Raw genomic sequence first — 22,479 nt, forward strand, 5'->3', positions numbered from 1 at the left:
TTAAATCAAGTCAACTTAAATAATAATGTGTAAGTCTTTTGTTTACCTCATCCCCCTATAAAAATGTGTTCTTAAAGCCCCATGCTAGGCCCCAGTGCTTGGGGTGATCTTTCTCTACTGCCTGGTGTTTCTCAAACTCCAGTCAGGTGAAAATCACCTTCACATTTTTCTTGACATATACTGTAAAATCCAAGTATTATTTATTTACTTATTTTCACACAATTCGTTAAATTTCTTATTTAAATAAATATATTGATAAGACTTTACATCCTAGTAATTCTTTTTTTTTTCTTTTTAATTATACTTTAAGTTCTAGGGTACATGTGCACAACCTGCAGGTTTGTTACATATGTATACATGTGCCATGTTGGTTTGCTGCACCCATTAACTCATCATTTACATTAGGTATATCTCCTAATGCTATCCCTGCCCTCTCCCCCCTACCCACAATAGGACCCGGTGTGTGATGTTCCCCTTCCTGTGTCCAAGTGATCTCATTGTTCAATTCCCACCTATGAGTGAGAACATGCAGTATTTGGTTTTCTGTTCTTGCCATAGTTTGCTGAGAATGATGGTTTCCAGCTACATCCATGTCCCTACAAAGGACACAAACTCATCCTTTTTAATGGCTGCATAGTATTCCATGGTGTATATGTGCCACATTTTCTTAATCCAGTCTGTCACTGATGGACATTTGGGTTGATTCCAAGTCTTTGCTATTGTGAATAGTGCCGCGGTAAACATACGTGTGCATGTGTCTTTATAGCAGCATGACTTATAATCCTTTGGGTATATCCCCAGTAATGGGATGGCTGGGTCATATGGTATTCCTAGTTCTAGAGCCTTAAGGAATTGCCACATTGTTTTCCACAATGGTTGAACTAGTTTACAGTCTCACCAACAGTGTAAAAGTGTTTGTATTTCTCCACATCCTCTCCAGCACCTGTTGTTTCCTGGTTTTTTAATGATTGCCATTCTAACTGGTATGAGATGGTATCTCGTTGTGGTTTTGATTTGCATTTCTCTGATGGCAAGTGATGATGAGCATTTTTTCATGTGCCTGTTGGCTGTATGAATGTCTTCTTTTGGGAAGTGTCTGTTCATATCCTTTGCCCACTTTTTGATGGGGTTGTTTTTTTCTTGTAAATTTGATTGAGTTCTTTATAGGTTCTGGATATTAGCCCTTTGTCAGATGAGTAGATTACAAAAATGTTCTTCCATTCTGTAGGTTGCCTGTTCACTCTGATGGTAGTTTTTTTTGCTGTGCAGAAGCTCTTTAATTAGATCCCATTTGTCAATTTTGGCTTTTGTTGCTGTTGCTTTTGGTGTTTTAGACATGAAGTCCTTGCCCATGCCTATGTCCTGAATGGTATTACCTAGGTTTTCTTCTAGGGTTTTTATGGTTTTAGGTCTAACATTTAAGTCTCTAATCCATCTTGAATTAATTTTCGTATAAGGAGTAAGGAAAGGATCCAGTTTCAGCTTTCTACTTAGGGCTAGCCAATTTTCCCAGCACCATTTATTAAATAGGGAATCCTTTCCCCATTTCTTGTTTTTGTCAGGTTTGTCAAAGATCAGATGGCTATAGATGTGTAGTATTATTTCTGAGGGCTCTGTTCTGTTCCATTGGTCTATATCTCTGTTTTGGTACCAGTACCATGCTGTTTTGGTTACTGTACCCTTGTAGTATAGTTTGAAGTCAGGTAGCGTGATGCCTCCAGCTTTGTTCTTTTGGCTTAGGATTGTCTTGGCAATGCGGGGTCTTTTTTGGTTCCATATGAACTTTAAAGCAGTTTTTTCCAATTCTGTGAAGAAAGTCATTGGTAGCTTAATGGGGATGGCATTGAATCTATAAATTACCTTTGGCAGTATGGCCATTTTCACGATATTGATTCTTCCTATCCATGAGCATGGTATGTTCTTCCATTTGTTTGTGTCCTCTTTTATTTCACTGAGCAGTGGTTTGTAGTTTTTCTCGAAGAGGTCCTTTACATCCCTTGTAAGTTGGATTCCTAGGTATTTTATTCTCTTTGAAGCTATTGTGAATGGAAGTTCATTCATGATTTGGCTCTCTGTTTGTCTGTTACTGGTGTATAAGAATGCTTGTGATTTTTGCATATTGATTTTGTATCCTGAGACTGCTGAAGTTCCTTATCAGCTTAAGGAGATTTTGGGCTGAGACAGTGGGGTTTTCTAAATATACAATCATGTCATCTGCAAACAGGGACAATTTGACTTCTTCTTTTCCTAACTGAATACCGTTTATTTCTTTCTCTTGCCTGATTGCCCTAGCCAGAACTTCCAACACTATGTTGAATAGGAGTGCTGAGAGAGGCCATCCCTGTCTTGTGCCAGTTTTCAAAGGGAATGCTTCCAGTTTTTGCCCATTCAGTATGATATTGGCTGTGGGTTTGTTGTAAATAGCTCTTATTATTTTGAGATATGTTCCATCAATACCGAATTTATTGAGAGTTTTTAGCATGAAGGGCTGTTGAATTTTGTCAAAGGCCTTTTGCAGAAAAGGCCTTGAGATAATTTATTGAGATAATCATGTGGTTTTTGTCTTTGGTTCTGTTTATATGCTGGATTACATTTATTGATTTGTGTATGTTGAACCAGCCTTGCATCCCAGGGATGAAGCCCACTTATTATGGTGAATAAGCTTTTTGATGTGCTGCTGGATTTGGTTTGCCAGTATTTTATTGAGGATTTTTGCATTGATGTTCATCAGGGATATTGGTCTAAAATTCTTTTTTTGGTGTATCTCTGTCAGGCTTTGGTATCAGGATGATGTTGGCCTCGTAAAATGAGTTAGGGAGGATTCCCTCTTTTTCTATTGATTGGAATAGTTTCAGAAGGAATGGTATCAACTCCTCCTTGTACCTCTGGTAGAATTCGGCTGTGAATCCATCTGGTCCTGAACTTTCTTTGGTTGGTAGGCTATTAATTATTGCCTCAATTTCAGAGCCTGCTATTGGTCTATTCAGGGATTCAACTTCTTCCTGGTTTAGTCTTGGGAGAGTGTAAGTGTCCAGGAAATCATCCATTTCTTCTAGGTTTTCTAGTTTATTTGTGTAGAGGTGTTTATAGTATTCTGATGGTAGTTTTTATTTCTGTGGGGTCAGTGGTGATATTCCCTTTATCATTTTTTATTGCATCTATTTGATTCTTCTCTCTTTTATTTTTTATTAGTCTTGCTAGCGGTCTATCAATTTTGTTGATCTTTTCAAAAAACCAGCTCCTGGATGCACTGATTTTTTGGAGGGTTTATTGTGTCTCTATCTCCTTCAGTTCTGCTCTGATCTTAGTTATTTCTTGCCTTCTGCTAGGTTTTGAATGTGTTTGCTCTTGCTTCTCTAGTTCTTTTAATTGTGATGCTAGGGTGTCAATTTTAGATCTTCCTGCTTTCTCTTGTGGGCATTTAGTGCTATAAATTTCCCTCTACACACTGCTTTAAATGTGTCCCAGAGATTCTGGTATGTTGTATCTTTGTTATCATTGGTTTCAAAGAACATCTTTATTTCTGCCTTCATTTTGGGTTGTTCAGTTTCCATGTAGTTGAGTGGTTTTGATTGAGTTTCTTAGTCCTGAATTCTAGTTTGATTGCACTGTGGTCTGAGAGACAGTTTGTTATAATTTCTGTTCTTTTACATTTGCTGAGGAGTGCTTTACTTCCAACTATGTGGTCAATTTTGGAATAAGTGTGATGTGGTGCTGAGAAGAATGTATATTCTGTTGATTTAGGGTGGAGAGTTCTGTAGATGTCTATTAGGTCCGCTTGGTACAGAGCTGAGTTCAATTCCTGGATATCCTTGTTAACTTCCTGTCTTGTTGATCTGTCCAATGTTGACAGTGGGTTGTTAAAGTCTCCCATTATTATTGTATGGGAGTCTAAGTCTCTAAGGACTTGCTTTATGAATCTAGGTGCTCCTATGTTGGGTGCATATATATTTAGGATAGTTAGCTCTTCCTGATGAATTGATCCCTTTACCATTATGTAATGGCCTTCTTTGTCTCTTTTGATCTTTGATGGTTTAAAGTCTGTTTTATCAGAGACTTGGATTGCAACCCCTGCTTTTTTTTGGTTTTCCATTTGCTTGGTAGATCTTCCTCCATCCCTTTATTTTGAGCCTATGTGTGTGTCTGCATGTGAGATGGGTCTCCTGAATACAGCAAACTGATAGGTCTTGACTCTTTATCCAATTTGCCAGTCTGTGTCTTTTAATTGGACCATTTAGTCCATTTCCATTTAAGGTTAATATTGTTACGTGTGAACTTGATCCTGTCATTGTGATATTAGCTGGTTATTTTGCTTGCTAGTTGATGCAGTTTCTTCCTAGCATCAATGGACTTTACATTTTGACATGTTTTTGCAATGGCTGGTACCTGTTGTTCCTTTCCATGTTTAGTGCTTCCTTCAGGATCTCTTGTAGGGCAGGCCTGGTGGTGACAAAATCTCTAAACATTTGCTTGTCTGTAAAGGATTTTATTTCTCCTTCACTTATGAAACTTAGTTTGGCTGGATATGAAATTCTGGGTTGAAAATTCTTTTCTTTAAGAATGTTGAATATTGGCCCCCACTGTCTTCTGGCTTGTAGAGTTTCTGCTGTGAGATCTGCTGTTAGTCTGATGGGCTTCCCTTTGTGGGTAACCTGACCTTTCTCTCTGGCTGCCCTTAACATTTTTTCCTTCATTTCAACTTTGGTGAATCTGACAATTATGTGTCTTGGAGTTGCTCTTCTCAAGGAGTATCTTTGTGGCATTCTCTGTATTTCCTGAATGTGAATGTTGGCCTGCCTTACTAGGTTGGGGAAGTTCTCCTGGATGATATCCTGCAGAGTGTTTTTCAACTTGGTTCCATTTTCCCCATCACTTTCAGGCATACCAATCAGACATAGATTTGGTCTTTTCACATAATCCCATGTGGAGGCTTTGTTCATTTCTTTTTACTCTTTTTTTCTCTGCACTTCTCTTCTCACTTCATTTCATTCATTTGATCTTCAATCGCTGATACTCTTTCTTCCAGATGATCGAGTTGGTTACTTAAGCTTGTGCATTTGTCACGTAGTTCTTGTGTTATGGTTTTCATCTCTATCAGTTCTTTTAAGGACTTCTCTACATTGGCTATTCTAGTTAGCCATTCATCAAATCTTTTTTCAAAAGTTTCTTTGTGCTGGTTACGTAGTTCCTCCTTTAGCTCTGAGAATTTTGATCAACTGAAGCCGCCTTCTCTCGACTCGTTGAAGTCGTTCTCGGTCCATCTTTGTTCTGTTGCTGGCGATGAGCTGTGTTCCTTTGGAGGGGGAGATGCGCTCTGATTTTTTGAATTTCCAGCTTTTCTGCACTGCTTTTTCCCCATCTTTGTGGTTTTATCTGCCTTTGGTCTTTGATGATGCTGACGTACTGATGGGGTTTTGGTATGGGTGTCCTTTCTCTTTGTTAGTTTTCCTTCTAACAATCAGGACCCTCAGCTGTAGGTCTGTTGGAGTTTGCTTGAGGCCCACTGCAGACCCTGTTTGCCTGGGTATCAGCAGCACAGGCTGCAGAAGGTAAAATATTGCTGAACAGCGAGTGTTGCTGTCTGATTCTTGCTCTGGAAGCTTCGTCTCAGGGGTGTACCCTGCCGTGTGAGGTGTGAGGTGTCGGTCTGCACCTAGTAGGGGATGTCTCCCAGTTGGGCTACTCAGGTGTCAGGGACCCACTTGAGCAGGCAGTCTGTCCATTCTCAGATCTCAACCTCCGTGTTGGGAGATCCACTGCCCTCTTCAAAGCTGTCAGACAGGGGCATTTACCTCTGCCGAGGTTTCTGCTGCTTTTTGCCTACTGAGTAATTCTATTGCCTGTCAAGGCACTAACCAGAAGCCTGTTCTCTCTTTATTATAAGGTGAAATACAGTCATGGGGGAGGTGTTAAAGGCATGTGAGAATCAAATAGAGACTTTCTCTTTTACAAAATCATAAGGGTTGAAAGACAAATGAACAGGAAATGACTTGCTTTGTATGTTACATGAGGCCATGTCTCTTTGATCCCATAATCATGACCCCCTAGCTACATGTTGCACTGCTCCAGAAGCCAGAGACTGCACTACAAATGACATCTGTTGTAGTTGTACAGTGTACAACCTGACCAACCATAAATGTCCCTCATTTTAGAAAACACTGATTGATAGAGCCCAAAAGGCATTGGAGAGGTAACAAATAGCTCAGTCAGTAGTGTTACAGAAGAGAAAAAGAATCTTATTACATGGAGACAGCATACCTTAGGACCTATTTTCTCTTTTTATCATTTAATATGATTTCAGACAGTAGAAAGACACATATGGGAGCAGAAAGATCACAAGACCTATGGGTAGATGTCTTCAATTCTAATACCAAGTTCCTACAAACATCCTGGTATAGGTATGAATTGTCTAGCCCTGGTTGATCACCAAGATCCCTTTAAGGCCATATGATTCCTTACTCTTCACAGCAAGGCACCTGCTATATTTTCAGAAAAGCACAGCCCTCATTTTAAAGCAGCATCTTTTTCTATCTTTCAAAGTAGGTTAGCAGCCAATTCAAAACACTGAGCAATAATTTGACATCTTCCTCAAACTGAGGTTCCTTCCTGGCATGCAGCCCCTTCCATAAGGAGGTGCTTTCACTGGAGCCACCAAGTCCTGCCTCACACCACAAATGTATTGTTCATTTGTTTGTTTCAAGTCTGCTTTTCCAGTTGCAAATAGGCAGATCAGTTCTCCTGAGATTTAGGTAAAAACGTCTCCTCTATCTGGGTGAGCTTCCTTATAAAATGGCCAGAGAGCCCTGTCTCTTTGTAAGCTTGATGGTACAGCCTTTCTATTTCTGATTTCACCACCTAAAGGCTTCACTGTTTCTCATAAACCATGTTTTGGGCAGTATTTGGGTATTCAGTTTTTTCCTTTGGTAACCTTATTTACCAAAGGGACCCTTTTATTTGGTGAGTGATTCTCGACCTTGGTCACATACTGGACACTCCTGGGGAGGGGGGTTTACATCACACACACCCATGTCCCCCGCATCCCCCCAAGGGTCTGATTTGGTCTGTCTGGGGTTTAGGACTAGATATTGGGATTTTTCTTTTTAAAAAATAATCATTCAGATGGCATCCTTTCCCTTTCACTCTCCCAAAGGAAAAGAAGAGTGATCGTCAGTGGCAAAAGGCAACTGCCGAAAAGCACCACCAAGAGCTGGCTTCATGCTCAGGAGTGAATGCTGAGCCTCCTCCTCGTGGTTTCCGCTGCTCCACAAGTTCAGAGAAACCTCTCTGGTAAGAAACTGTAGAAGTGGTGCATGGAAGTGTTACCAGAAAGGGTTCCTGAATCCAGACCCCCAGAGAGGGTTCTTGGATCTTACACAAGATCCAAGAATTTAGGGTGCATCCGTAAAGTGAAAGCAAGTTTATTAGTGTACTAGTCTGTTTTCATGCTGCTGATAAAGACATACCTGAGACTGGGTAATTTATACAGGAAAGAGGCTTAATGGACTCACAGTTCCACATGGCTGGGGGAGCCTCACAATCATGGCAGAAGGCAAGGAGGAGCAAGGAGGAGCAAGTCACATCTTACATGGATGGTGGCAGGCAAAGAGAGAGCTTGTGCAGGGAAACTCCCCTTTATAAAACCATCAGATCTTGTGAGACTTATTCACCATCACGACAACAGCATGGAAAGACCTGCCCCCATGATTCAATCACCTCCCACCAGGTGCCTCCCAAAACACGTGGGAATTCAAGATGAGATTGGGGTGGAGACACAGTCAAATTGTATCAATTAGGAAAGTAAAGGAATAAAAGAACAGCTGCTTCATAGAGCAGCCCCAAGGGCTGCTGGTTGCCCAAAATGGTTATTTCTTGATTATATGCTAACCAAGGGGTGGATTATTCATGCCTCCCCTTTTTAGGCCCTATAGGGTAACTTCCTGACATTGCTGTGGCATTTATAAACAGTCATGGTGCTGGCGGGAGTGTAGCAGTGAGGCTGACCAGAAGTCAATGTCATTGCCATCTTGGTTTTGATGGTTTTAGCTGGCTTCTTTACTGCAACCAGTTTTATCAGCAAAGTCTGTGAGCTGTATCTTGTGCCAATGGCCTATTTCATCCTGTGACCAAATGCCCTAACCTCTTGGGGATGCAGCCCAGTAAGTCTCAGCTTTATTTTACCCAGCCCCTATTAGAGATGGAGTTGCTCTGGTTCAGACACCTCTGACAGAAGTATAGTCTTAATCAGGATTTTAAAAAGCTCCCCAGGTAGTTCTAAAGTGCTTCCAAGATTGAGACACACTACACATGATTAGAGCTTTTAAATTGCAGTGGTAAGTTACCCGGGAACCATGCTAAAAAACACAAATGCTGATTCAGTCAGTATGGGGTGGGGGCCTGAGAGTCTGCATTTCTAAAAAGCTTTCAGGAGACCCAGTGCTGCTTGTCGAGGACCAAACTTCCCAGGTACCAGATAAGATAATCTACTTCCAAATGTCCTCTAGTCAAGCCACGCCTCACGAGCTCTCACGTGATTTTCTTCCTGTCCTAACCCTACACAGAATGAAGTACCTCATGCTATTTACAGGTAGGAAGGCATTTTTGTGTATACACTGTTTTGTTTTTAAATATCTGATAGCAACAAATCTTATTCTAGTCGAACATGAAATATTACCGGAAAAGTACAAAACCCTAAAGTCCAAATTTGGAGTGATGACCTTAGGCTCACAAAACCAGAGTGCAGTTGCTGATGTGGGGGATGCACTTAGAACCTGAGTTGGTATGGAACTTATTTTAAACTGAAGCCACTGAGAATTCAATAGGTGCAGAAAGTAGCCTTCTTGGTGCTTCCTTTATCTGACAAAAAGCAGAGATTTCTGGAAAAATGAGGCTGCCGTACTTCCCTCTTACAGGTGGCTTTTACTCCCAGGGAGAAGATCAAGAAACCCACCATAAGTCTGCTCTCCAGTGGAAGTTTTATGGCCATGAATGCGATGCAGAGATCACTCAGGCCTGTATGAACAAGCACCATCCCAAACTCTTCATCTCTCATTTGTTCTTCTAGAAACTCGTGTATTCTTCCTATAGAGGCCTTTTCCCCCACCGCCTCTTTTCCCTACTAAGCTGGACATATAAGTTTCTAGCTTTAGCTACTTATTGAGTTTCTTCTTTTTGAAGCTCCTATATGCATACAAATAAGGTCCCCCTGCCCACCTGTTAATCTGTCTTTTATCAGTTTGATTTGCAGGCCCCCAGGTACTGAACTGAACAGGACAGAGGAAAAGTATTTCCTCCCTGACACTGAGCAACTGGAGGCTGCTGTTAAGTAACCTTCCCTCATTTCTACATCCGTCCTCCGTCCCTCCTTCTAGCCCCTCAACCCACATTGTGTCTCATGTTCCTATTCACCTAAAAAAAAAAAGGAAAATCAAATAATACTGTTTAAATAAACCTCTGCCTTATAGTTTGTAAACTATTTTCTGTCGTTTTGTTCTGTTTTGTTTTGAGACAGAGTCTTTCTCTGTCACTCAGGCTGGAGTGCAGTAGCACCATCTCAGCTCAATGTAACCTCTGCCTCCCAGGTTCAAGCAATTATCCTGCCTCAGACTCCTGAGTAGCTGGGATTACAGGCATGTGCCACCACGCCTGGCTAATTTTTGTATTTTTAGTACAGACAGGATTTCACCATGTTGGTCAGGCTGGTCTCGAACTCCTGACCTCGTGATCCACCCACCTCAACCTCCCAAAATGCTGGCATTACAGATGTGAGCCACTGAACCTGGTCAACTGTTTTCTGTCCTTGTAATTGATGTAATTACAATTGGATTAATACTTCACCTGCTGGACACTGGGTAAGAACTCTCCAAGTATAAGTGGAAATTTTTCTGCAAATGGATCTCATGTTACATAGCACAGGCCTACTGTAATACCAGAGTTACAGAATTTGGACTTGAACATCAAATACTAACACATGTGTTCCCTATATACATTTTCATAAATCAATGAAAAGAATCCTGTAATCCCAGCACTTTGGGAGGCCAAGGCAGGTGGATCACCTGAGGTTAGGAGTTCAAGACCAGTCTGTCCAACATGGTGAAATCCTGCCTCTACAAAAATACAAAAATTAACTGGGCATGATGGCGGGTGCCTGCAATCCCAGCTACTCAGAAGGCTGAGGCAGGAGAATTGCTTGAACCTGGGAGGAGGAGGTTGCAGTGAGCTGAGATGGTGCCATTGTACTCCACCCTGGGCAACTGGGCAAGACTCTTTTTTTGAGACAAAAGAAACTATCACCCACAAAGCATGATTTTTTAAAAATAAAGGAACTAAAACTCTTAACAAAATAGATAAGATCTTATCTCACAGATCTTAACAAACAAGTTCCTAATTAAGTAATAATACATAGGAACTCATATTGGCCCAAGGTAGGATCTAGAGGTTTTAGAAACTAGTCTCTCGGCCCTGACTTAGACCACAGGTGCTCACAGCCTCAGGTAGTAGGTCCCTTTGACAGCGGAAGGACTGCTGCATTGCAAAGATCATTCATGGTATTTGTCTACTTGGGCATTCAGAGGAATTTATCTGAGAGATCTCTGTTCCTCTGTGGCCCTGACATGTCTTTTCTCCTCTTGTATTTTCACTCTTACGTTTCTTCTTTCAGCATTAGGAATGCTTTCCTTTGTTCAGGCCAGCCCATGAGGAAAAGCCAGCCTGCTGTGTCATCTTAACATTCATAAAAGGGAATTCTTCATATGTGCCCTTGGCACATAGCACCCCGCGTCAGTTCTAGGAATCCATGTGTGAGGAACAAAGAGGATTGTTTTGTCTGTAAATGGGCTATTCTGACAACAGGGCAATTTTGGCTTCTCTCTAAGCTTCACAAAGCTTTGCAGCACAACCCTGGCAAGGAATCACGATGACAGTAGCTGATCTGAAGCCACACATACCATGTGCGGGGCCGGAACATGATTAAAGCAATCAAATGCACAAGGTTTAGAGAATGAACTGTTACAAGTTTGTAGGGGGAGAGGATTCCAAAGTCTTTACTCAACGTTCAAGCATTATAGCAAAATGGATCTAATATAGTAACAACCATAATTATTAATATTATTGTAGCTAAACTTTAACACTTGCTACATGCTTGTGATTAAACACGTCATATTTAAACACATCACTTTAAATAGAATTCCATGAGTTAGGTCTTATCTCCATTTAGGAAATGGGCAAACTGAGGAATGAGGTTATGAAAACTGCCCAAGGTTAATCTGCTGGTGAGAGGCAGGGATGGTGCTGGAATCCAGGCCTCCTAGCCGTTGCTTCCTGCCTCATCTTCCTGTTTTTAGCATCAGCAACATCACATGTTGCCTGGAGACCCACTGAAAGCTGGATTTGGAGTTCACTTAGAGGTTACACTCCCCTCCCCTTCTTCACCTTATGGGTGAAAAAGCAGAGACTTGGACAGGTCACTTGAGTTGCCCAAGGCCAATGTAGGTGGAGCTAGGAGTATGACCTAAGTCTCCTGAGATACAGCTTGATAGGCTGTCTGCCACCCAGGGTTATGCGTATACTCTTTCATCCAATTAATTTTTCAGCCAACAGCTACATCCTTTCATTTGAGCCCTGTGCTTTCAAATTACATGTCTTACCACTCAAAGAAGTGGGACTAAATCCACAGAGTTTGCAAGCTTAAAGGTACCTCTTAAAGATCTGGAAGCCTACAGTACAGTATTATTCATGTCAATACAGAGCCAGGAGATGGATCTCTATATTGCTTTAGGTAAATCTCTTCTTAAATTAAAACACAGACTATGTTACAGCAAGTCATTGAGAGTCATAAGAGGCAAAAGTGAGAAAGTGAATTGATCAAATCACCCACAGTCGTGGCACAGACATCAGTTTAGGCAAGTCATCATTTAACCTAATTGAAGAGTTAATAGTTCCTACATTCTTCACCTTATTTATTTCTGGCCCTGAGTACTTCAGATGTGCTGCCCTGAGAACTCCATACTCACAACATTCCTTTGACCTTTCTTAATCCTCCAGTGACATTACCAGTGAGGTTCTGTTATTAAATTCATTCCACAGTCCCAAGAGACCGAGGTTTAAAGAAATGAAGCAATGTGCCCGAGGTTGCTGGAGACTTTACCTGAATCCAAGTGATCCAGGTGCCAGGGGTCGGTGGCAGACGACATGGGGGAGAGGGTCAGCGGCGAGGCTCCGCAGTTGGACTCCACCAGCTCGCCCTGGATGTGGACGTGAGCTGAGGCGTTCGTCTGCCTCAAGGCAGCCTTGAGAGGGGCGATCTGGTTGAACTGGACTCTGGAGAGGCAACCAGTGAATCCTGGGGTATTGTATTTGTGAATCTCTTGGTCAATTTTCCCTGTCTCTAAAAGAAAAAAAGAAATGAAAATGTAATGCGACTGACCATAGTCCAGCTGTACAACATACCTGTCTTTGAATGCTTGTGTCCAAATCTTACATTTAGGTTTCAGTTTAAGATGTTACATTGTTTTAGGTGAAATATTAACGAGTCAATAAGACTTAGGGCTGCAGACTTGACTTTAAAGGAACCTTGTGTTAACAGAGAATATGGTAGGGTGAAAATAAGACTATATGCGATAAAATATATTTCTCAGTACATTCTGGCTACTTCAGATGCTGCTGAAGCTCACCACAGTGACTTGGTCCTGATTGATTTTTCTCATCTTTTCTGATGCTTCCCTGACCCTCTTAACGAATTGAATAAAACAGCTCTGCTCTGCCCTCCTGGCAAACTATGGTTCTGTTTTGTATCTCTTACTTATTTTCTTCTTCAGAAATCTTAAAACAAAACATAACAAAACAAAAATGAACGAGAATTCCAGTAGCCTATACGTGAACATCTCCTTTCTTCAAAAATCCAATCCCCTTGGAATTCTGAGATTTACGGAATCCCTGCTAGAGTCTGATGGAGGTTTTGGCAGTCAGGAAACTTTCCCAACCCAGTCACAAACGTACACATGCCTTGATGAATCTCACCATCTCCCCGCCACCTGTAGGCTCAACATCTTCCCAAACTTACTCAGCTCAGAGGTGAGACTGAGTAGAGGCAGTTCCAAGGTACCAAGGGCAATGTACCCACACATTGTTATACCAGTTGAATCAATGTCTTTTGGCCCTCTGTCCCAAGTTTTAGAAACTATCTAACAGAAACAAATGTTGAAAAGGTCCTTAAATGCTTAAGAGCCCTTAGCTAGTTGGCCAGGTGGACTGACCTCAGAGCCTTTTAACCACTACTGGGAACCGTGTGAAAAGGATAATTCCAGCGGCAGTGTCGCAATTGCTCTGAGCAAGTGCTGCGTTAACCCCTCATGTCCCTGCCGACTCCCTGGGCTCACAGGAAGATTCTTTTGCCCCAGGCCTGAGGCAGGGTGCTGCGGGGGACGTGGATAAAGCGCCTTGTTCTTCTCCAGCATCTTTGTTCGCTTGCTTGCCCTTTGCTGAAGCCGTTCTGTTATCTATCGTGAACCAGTGTTCGTTTTATCTCCTCTGTTAGAGATCTGGGTAGAAAACTTCTGACTCCGGCTCCATGTCATAGGGTCCCTGACAATTTTCACAACTTTGAGGAGGGCAGGTTTCCCTAAGACACCACAGAAAATCAATCGTTTCAAAGCCGTATCTATCTGCGGGGTCCGAATTTAACATGGAGTCCACACTTCTTAAAGAGCTGTCTTCCCCTCGGTATCTCCTTCTGAGGTGGCCTCCAGGGAGGGAGCCTGCGGCATGGGGTTCCGATGGTGGAGCAGGGAGAGATCGTGGGTGGCAGCAGAGGCGTCCAGGCCCAGGCCTGTGGGGCTGCGAGCACTGGCAGAAGCGTCCACTGAGCAGCAGAAGCTGAGGCTGGATGGCAGGAATGAGCCCTGGCGAATGACCTGCTCTCACGTTTCCATTCTCTTTAGGGCTCTTTCACTCTCTTTAGCTTTTCTCCTTTCTGGGCCTTCTCCCTTTCGGGGAAAATTCCCAGTGTTTCAACTGTTGTTTCTTTCCTGTAAGGCAGCAGGGTCACCAAAAGGAGGATTCTGATGCCCTGGAGGGCAGAACCAGTATTTCCCAAACTGGAGTGTGTTCCACATCTAGTTGATGTGCCCCTTTCCTAGAGACCCTTGGCTGGGACCAATTCCCCTGGGGGGCCAAAGTACAGTAGATGCTCTGGAGTTTGCAGGACCTGATGGTTCCAACTCAGGGCTATGTGGTAAGAATAATATTGATACAACGGTAGAGAAAGGTGGCAGAGAAAATCTAGGCAGAAAGGGGCGAGTCCCTGTCAAACCCTCACCCTCAAGCCAGAAACTGCAGCCCAAAGTGAGAACTTATATCCCTGTTTTCTGGCTCAAATGTTGCCTTTTCCAAAACCACCCATGGCCCTGCCCCACTGAATCTTGTGCCTATAAAAACCCCATACTCAGCTGGCAGAGAGAAGAGAAGCAGCTGGACATTGGCGACTACGGTTGGAAGTTGGAGAGAAGCAGCTTGACTTCAGAAGGACAACTTGACATGTAACATCAGAGAAGAATCTAGCCAGAGATGGCTGGATTTCAGGAGAAGATTACCCTCTCTCTCCATCCCCTTTTCAACTTCCCTTCCTGCTGAGAGCCACTTTCATTGGCAATAAAATCCCCACATTTATCATCATTCAATTTGTTTGTGTGACATCATTTCTCCTGGATGCAGGACAAGAGCTTGGGCGCTGCTAGTGTGGATACAAAAGGCTGTCACACTTGCTGTTTGTCCTCACTGAAAAGGCAGAGGGACCACTGACTTAGGCCGTCTGGGGACAGCAGAGCTAAAAGCACTGTAACATGCCCTCTGGGGCTTCAGGGGTTGCAGGCACCACCCCTAGATGTTGCCACGGAGCCTACAGAGTTCATTCCTGTTGACGCTCAAAAGCGCTCACCCTGGTTTCTGCACCCACTCACCCATGTGCTTCCCCCCACAAGGGGTGGAGCACAGTGGGGCCAAGTGAGTGGAGTTTGCTCCTGGCAGTGCCTAAGTGGCTGGCTGGTTCCAGCATTCGTGTACTCCAGTTCCTGCCTCATTCGCATGCATGCTTCCTCCCATGAGGGGTTGAAAGCTGTGGGCTGGGTAATTGAGGGCACCCCTGTTGCAAGTCCCGCAAATGGGTCAGGGAAATATCCTGCTTCAATATTAGAGCACAGACCAAGGGCAGTACACGTTGGGGGGGGGGCACCGTGCTTAGTACTTACTATGCAGTATCCCATTAAGTCTCCTGGCACCCCTCTGAGCTAAACAGGATTGTCCCCCAAATGACAGATGAGGAAACTGAGGCTTAGAGAAGTTAAGGCTTTGCCAATGAATAAACATTTATGTTTCATATAAAAAAGCAGAACTCAAATATTTTGCATTAGTCTCAATTTCTCTTTGAAAAATAGACTATATTATGTTTTATATTCATATAGACTTTTGATATTTCTAGTCAGGAACCCCATAGAAATGGTAGAGTGAGGGTTTTAGAAAAAAGGTAAATGGTTGTTAAAACTGCTTTGAGATCGTGTTTCATTAGAGGTTGAGCCAACAATTTGATTTTCAAAAATGTGGTGAACTGATGTCAAATCTTCATTTGCATCATTTAAAGCACCAGAAAGTTACAGAAATGCGTGTCTGGAATAAGATTCCATATTTCTTAAGAACATCTATAAATGATAGTATAGCCATCACTTTTGAATTTATTACAAGTAAATTATGTTACTCTATAATTGATTAGACTGGTCTCTACTGAAATCAAATATTAAAATATTTACTGTAAGAAACAATGTTCTGCCTGCAGGTATCTTGGGTAAGGTGTTATTTGTGGGGGAAACTTGCTTTAAAAATGCAAATTTTAGAAATGCAGTACAATCACTTTAAAATTAGATTCTCAAGTGGCAATCAGTACTTTAATGTCTTATATTCATAATGATATGGGTTATAGAAAATAGCCCACTTAAAACACTGACACAATTCCGGGTAACACGTTAAAATGAAATGCTCATGACAGTCCTTTTAAGGAAATGCAGCACCTCCATTTGCGATGCATTAGCATGCTTTCCCGCTCCTTGTTCACTTACTGAATGCCAAGTGAGAGGTAGGCGTGTTGTGAGGAATGAAAGAGAAAAGGGCACCTGAGCAGGAAACACAGGGAGAATAAAGCCAGTTCCACGGAGGACAGAGCTGTGCTTGGGGCCGTGTGTACACGCTTGAGCTCCTTTTCAGCAACTGGACAAGCATTTATTTATTCGGACAGGGATTTATTTATTTATTTATGAGACAGGTTCTTGCTCTGCCATCCAGGCTGAAGTGCAAGGCACAATCTCAGCTCACTGCAGCCTCGACCTTCTAGGCTCAAGTGATCCTCCCACCTCAAGCCTCTTGTGTAGCTGGAACCACACTTGTGTGCTACCATGCTGGACTAATTTTTTTTAGTATTTTTTGTAGAGGCGGGGTTTTGTCATGTTACCCAGGTTGGTCCCAAACTCCTAGGCTCCAGCGATCCACCCACCTCGGCCTCCCACAGTGCTGGGATTACAGGCATGAGCCACCGTGCCCAGTCTGGATAAGCATTTAGATGTGACTTATCGAAGGAGATTTCTTATTTTCCTTTGAGATTATTCAAATGCACCTATGTCTTCTTCTTGTGTATTCCATGGGATCTATTCACCAGATGATTTTTGTTAGGTTTTTATATCTTTTAGTTTTCTATCAATATTCCTTTTTGGGGAAGGGGGATGTGATATTATGAGATACAAAGAATCACTGTCAACTTCATTTTCTACTTTTTATGAAGCAGGCAAAAGATTTTAGGGCATCAATGAGACTTAAATTTAAGACTCTTGATAAGTATCTACTGTGTGCTCCCCACTGTGCTAGGGATTGTGGAAGTCACCCCTTCATAGAATCTGCAGGGTCAACACAAATGGCCAAATCTGGTTCTAGCCCTAACACAGCACACGGTCGCTCTTCAGAGACCGTAGTACAGCTGGCCCCAAAGCACTGCCCACCGCTCTGCTCCTTCCTTCTGTTCTGGGGTGAAGTATGTTGACTGGTGGCACTGGGGGTCTTTAGGTAATTCACAGACTGGGAGCTAAATAACATCCAATCTTATTCCTTCCCCGATTCCCTTTCAATTCCTCAGAGTCTCAGGCTGGCGCAGTGTGGGGTTGGACTATCTTTATCATGGTGTCAACACTTCCTATTTTTCCTTTTTAACAAAGAGAGGTCAGACCTCAGACCTGGATGCTTCGGTGCGCAACAGTGCTGAATTTCATTATATTTTTATATTATGCATTTTTAACACCACCGTGTCATGAGAGCGAGCGATAGTGGCATTTCATTTCATGGTAGTATTGCCAAATTTCTCTTTAACATAAACTTTTTAACATAAATTTATTTAAGTAAAAATGGTGAGTCTGTTTAAAGGACAATATTAAGTAAATAGTAAAGGAGGCCACTAGAAATGGTAAAAATGTCATCAGAAATGACAAAAATCGTGACATTGGTCCTCAAATGACTCTTGTTTGGGGAACATTGTTGTGGATAGAGGACTTTGATGCCTCTCTAAGCCCCTGGATGTTCTCAGGTGTAATCCACCCTCTCCCCTCACACTCAGTACCAGTCACTATCCATCACTTTAGAACACCAGAGACCCCCGCTCAGTAGGGCTTCCTCCTGGATTCTGCTCCCGGCTCTACCTAACTGGACCAGGTGTGTTCCTACTCTCTTCGGATGGGCCAGAGGCCTGTTGTGCCTTTCCTAGAATTAAAGTTTTCTTGACAACTGGAACTAAATGTCACTTCTCTTTGCGTTCCTCAAAAATAATACCTTGCACAAAGTAATCACCAGTGACTGTAGGAATGAATATACAGATGCTTTTCAACTTATAATGGGGTTACCTTCCCATATACCCATCGTAAGGTGGAAATATTGTAAATAAAAAATGCATTAAATACACATAACCTACTGAACATCATAGCATAGCCCAGCCTACCTTAAACATACCCAGAACACTTACATTAGTCTACAGTTGAGTAAAGTCATCTAACACACCACCTATTTTATAATAAAATGTTGAAAGTAGAAAACAGAATGGTTGTAGGGGTATTCAAAGTATGGTTTCTACTGAATGCATATCACTTTTAAACCATGGTAAAGTTGAAAACTTGTAAGTGGAACCATAAGTCAGGGACTGTCTGTGACTGAAACCATCTATTCAACAGTCTGTCATTCGTAGTTTGGTTGTGTGGGATGGGCCCAAGTACTATGGAAATTAGAACAATCATAGTTAGCTGTAGCCAAAGTTTGTTTTTCAGCTTCATAGGGTAAACAGGTGCAGAACGTCACCAGAAAAGAGGAGGGGAAGGTATTCAGCATATTCAGGAATTCAGCAGCGTATTCAGAACCAGTAGATCATTATATGTTATTTCTAGCAGTACTATTACCTGAAAATCTGTCTCATTAAAAATGGACTTGTCTTTCAAAACACTGTTGTATTGCTCTAAAACTGACACCCAGAGGAACTGATAAATTTCTCTCCTATGAAGGAAGGCAGGACTTAATCCTGAACACCCACTGCTATATAAACCCTCCACAGTCCTGATGCATAGAACAGTGGTTCGATGGCACCTCGTGGAATAAGTAGAAAGTCGGTTTGAAATCACTGCCTGGGTGAAGTTTTAAATACTAGTTGGAAGATCAGACTGAAGTACAATAGGTGAGTGGTCACCTGATGTACACTTGAAAACATGGCCAGGCGCTGCCAGGCCAGCACCTGAAGCTCCCAGTGGCTCCCAGGGTCAGGGCTGGGCATCTGGGCCTCTTGGAGAGAGAGTAGAATTTGCATTGATCAGGTAGGATTCCGTTTTTCCATTCTAGTCCCATTTGGACAGAGTTGAATGAACAGGAGTCTAAATGGTTAGTGGAATAAATCAATGGGAAGTAACCATAACAACAACAGCAACAAAAAGCCAAGAGCATTCATCTAAAAAAAGCAACATAAAATCTGATAAGCCTCATTCCTCAGTTTGAACGCGATCAAATGGTAAACATCAGGCAGGGCATGGAAATGTTAGTATCTAGGTTCCCCGTCAGCTCCTGCTCTGACAGACTGCAGTTTTTGTTCAGAGATGTCTTGCCAATCAGCTGCCTTTCCAAAGATGCACAGCCAGAATTAAATCTGTATCCATCATTGATGTATATGATTAGGTACTATGACATTTTATTCATCCCTTAAATAAAGACATGAATGAAATTTCATTGTATTTATTAGATGCTTTTCTCTCTTATGAAGAAATATGCAGGACTAAAATATGCAGGTGTAATTTAAATACTTCTTGACCTATGAAATGCACTAACTCAATTATGCAGAGGCAGAATGCTGGGAGAAGCAGAATCATTTTTCCTTCTACTGTCTCTACCACATTTTGAATTTTAATTATTTTTAGAGACAGGGTCTCACTGTCAGCCAGGCAGGAGTGCAGTGGTGTGATCATAGGCCTCGCTGTACCCTTGAACCCCTGGGCTCCAGTGATCTTTTCACCTTAGCCTCCTAAGTACCTGGGACTATAGGTGCACACCACCATGCCTGGCTTATTTTTAAATTTTTTTTGTAGAGACAAGGTCTCATTATGTTGCCCTCCTGGCTTCAAGCAATCCTACCCCCTCAGCCTCCCAAAGTGCTGGGATTATAGGTGGGAGCCACTGCACCTGGCCTCTGCTGCATTTTAACTCATAAATCTTTGTATAAGGACTGATAAAACAAAACTGGATTTTTTCTTTCCAGAGTCAACAATAAAAAAGAAATGTCTTAATATAGCCCACTACACTTTTGCAAAAAGATGAAGTATTACATTTTTATTTATCAATTTATCACAGCTCCTGAGCTTTCGGGGATACTAAATAAGTTGAAATTGTCACTCACATTTCTTTTTTTCTTTTCTTTTCTTTTTTTTTTTTTGAGATGGAGTCTCGCTCTGTCACCCAGGCTGGAGTGCAGTGGCACAATCTTGGCTCACTGCAACTTCCGCCTCACAGGTTCAAGCAATTCTCTGCCTCAGCCTCCCAAATAGCTGAGATTACAGGTGTCCGCCACCATGCCTGGCTATTTTTTTAAAAATATTTTTAGTAGAGAGTGGGTTTCACCATCTTGGCCAGGTTGGTCTTGAACTCCTGACTTCGTAATCCACCTGCCTTGGCCTCCCAAAGTGTTGAGATTATAGGCATGAGTCACCGGGCCTGGTGTCATTTGCATTTCTAAAATCTAGACTGAAAACAAAAAACTTATGATTGCTGGTTAATCTTAGAATATAGTTGTAATGACCGGGCATTGTGGCTCATGCCTGTAATCCCAGCACTTCGGGATGCTGAGGCAGGTGGATCATGAGGTCAGGAGTTTGAGGCTAGCCTGGCCAACATGGTGAAACCCCATCTCTACTAAAGATACAAAACATTAGCTGGGTGTGGTGGTAGATGCCTGTTATCCCAGCCACTCGGGAGGCTGAGGCAGGAGACTCACTTGAACCTGGGAGGCAGAGCTTGCAGTGAGCTGAGATTACACCATTGCACTCCAGCCTGGGCAACAGGGTGAGACTCTGTCTCAAAAAAAAAAAATATATATATATATACACACACACACACAGTTGTATATATACATATATAACTATATAGCTATGTATATATATTTACATATAGTTGTATATATGTATATATGTTATACTATATACATATATACATGTAACTATATATATAGTTGTAATTACACAGTATCAAAAACATTGATACAAAAGAGAATTTATGATCCCTTAAATGTTTCCCAAACACCAGACATTTGGAATGGGTCGGCGCACACATCTGATATGTGGATTTTCCACTTCTTTCCTGGATGTTTCAAGTTGTCAGATGTAAGATAGAAAGCCTGGAAGGTGCTGGTGCCCCATTCCTCAGCCTCAGGTGCCCTGTCACATGGCATGATTTTTTAGGGCTAAGAATAACAAGCTCTGCTGAAAGTAACAAGACCTTTCAGAACAATGGACGTACCTGTCACTCAAACCACACAGCGGGGTGCTGTGATTTACTTCATGGGAAATTAGGTCTGATTTGACTTCTTTGAATCCCAGTAAATTGAAGCTATATGTCCTGGCTATTTGCTGCTGGGAAACAGAAACTAACGTGCGTCCTGAGTTTCTCGTGAGCTGGGAATGAACAGACCTGCTTCTTACTCACTGGAATGTTTCCACTTTTGCATTTTAACTTGGTAGCAGCAGAAATAGAATCCTGTGGACGAAATTACCAACTGAAATGTAGTACAGAAAAATAATTTATCTCTGTGTGCGCTCCGCTGCTGCTTAAATGTTTTTTTTGGCTTTGGAGAACGACGTTAAACTCCAGCCAACACCTTAAAAACAAAAAAAGAGCTTCAGTTTTCAAGCTTTTCCTTAATTCCTCTCCAAGTCACTGGTAGGTATGCCGGCCAAGACTAGCAGAGGGCCATTTGAAACGAACGCCAGGCAGCAGGAAAATTTGGGACAATGGGGAAAAAAGGGTAGAAAGGTGTTTACCTCATACATTTCACCAGCAGCATAACAAAGGGTAGGCTAGGAAAAGTGTGTTAGCAAATTTTTGTATTTCCAGATATGTCAAATTGAAAGATTCAGTAAAATAGAAAGTAGTCACTTTTTATTTTTCTTCCTTTGTTCTCAGTTGTACTATAATTCCTATCCCAGAAGGCCTCTAAAGCTATCTTATCCAAAAGAAAAAAAAAATCCTTTGAGGACTAAGACCTCATGAAAGCATAAACATCATGAAATGGACCAGAGGTAGGGGTTGAAAGCGACGGTTTCCCCAGGGCCATGAGCCAGTCAAGCACACGAAGAAACCGAGAGGGAGAACTGTTTCTGGAAAGCGTATTGGATGGTTCCCTTAATTGACACTCCATGACACATAATTAACACAAGAAAAAATTAGAATCTCGGGACCTTGCCATATAAAATGATGTTCAGAAAACAGAGCCTAATGCTTTGAGACTGAACTTGAGGCTCCGGTGGATCATCACAAAATTTAAACCGTACGATCGCAACCACCTTGGATGTCACCAAGGGTCACAGTCCAGAGACCCACTGGGAGGCCTTCGGATGCTTCTTCCCGTCAACACCTCTTCTCACTGCTGAACCTCTAAAGCCTCTAAATTTTCAGATTGGGGTAATAGCCTCCTCGGTGGGAGAACACTGAGAGAGGCCATCTAAATTTCAGCAAAGCATTTTAGTAAGTTTTTCATGACATTTTTGTGGTCAAGACAAATAGATATGGTCTCATTGTAATATGTTTGAGGAGTACAGTCAGGCACCACATAATGATGCTTTGGTCACAGATGGACCACATGTAGGAGGGTGGTCCCAGGAGATGATAATGGAGCTGAAATTTTTCTATTGCCTAGCATTTGTCATAATGTGCTTTTTA

At 42.1% G+C, this 22,479-nt stretch overlaps 1 protein-coding gene and 1 non-coding gene across 2 annotated transcripts in view; both read right to left on the reverse strand.

Moving 5' to 3' along the window:
- Positions 1 to 22,479, reverse strand: part of CNTNAP2 (contactin associated protein 2) — a 2,167,939-nt gene that overhangs the window by 28,104 nt on the left and 2,117,356 nt on the right. The window contains exon 22 of the mRNA XM_031664956.1: positions 12,143 to 12,382. Within this exon, the coding sequence (XP_031520816.1) occupies positions 12,143 to 12,382 (240 nt within the window). The remainder of the gene's footprint in view (positions 1 to 12,142; positions 12,383 to 22,479) is intronic.
- LOC116274845 lies at positions 7,111 to 7,325 on the reverse strand. The gene has a single exon (XR_004183603.1). It is a non-coding gene; the product is annotated as a small nucleolar RNA U3 (small nucleolar RNA).

This window comes from Papio anubis, chromosome 4 (genome assembly GCF_008728515.1).
Source record: "Papio anubis isolate 15944 chromosome 4, Panubis1.0, whole genome shotgun sequence".
NCBI classification, from domain to species: Eukaryota; Metazoa; Chordata; class Mammalia; order Primates; family Cercopithecidae; genus Papio; species Papio anubis.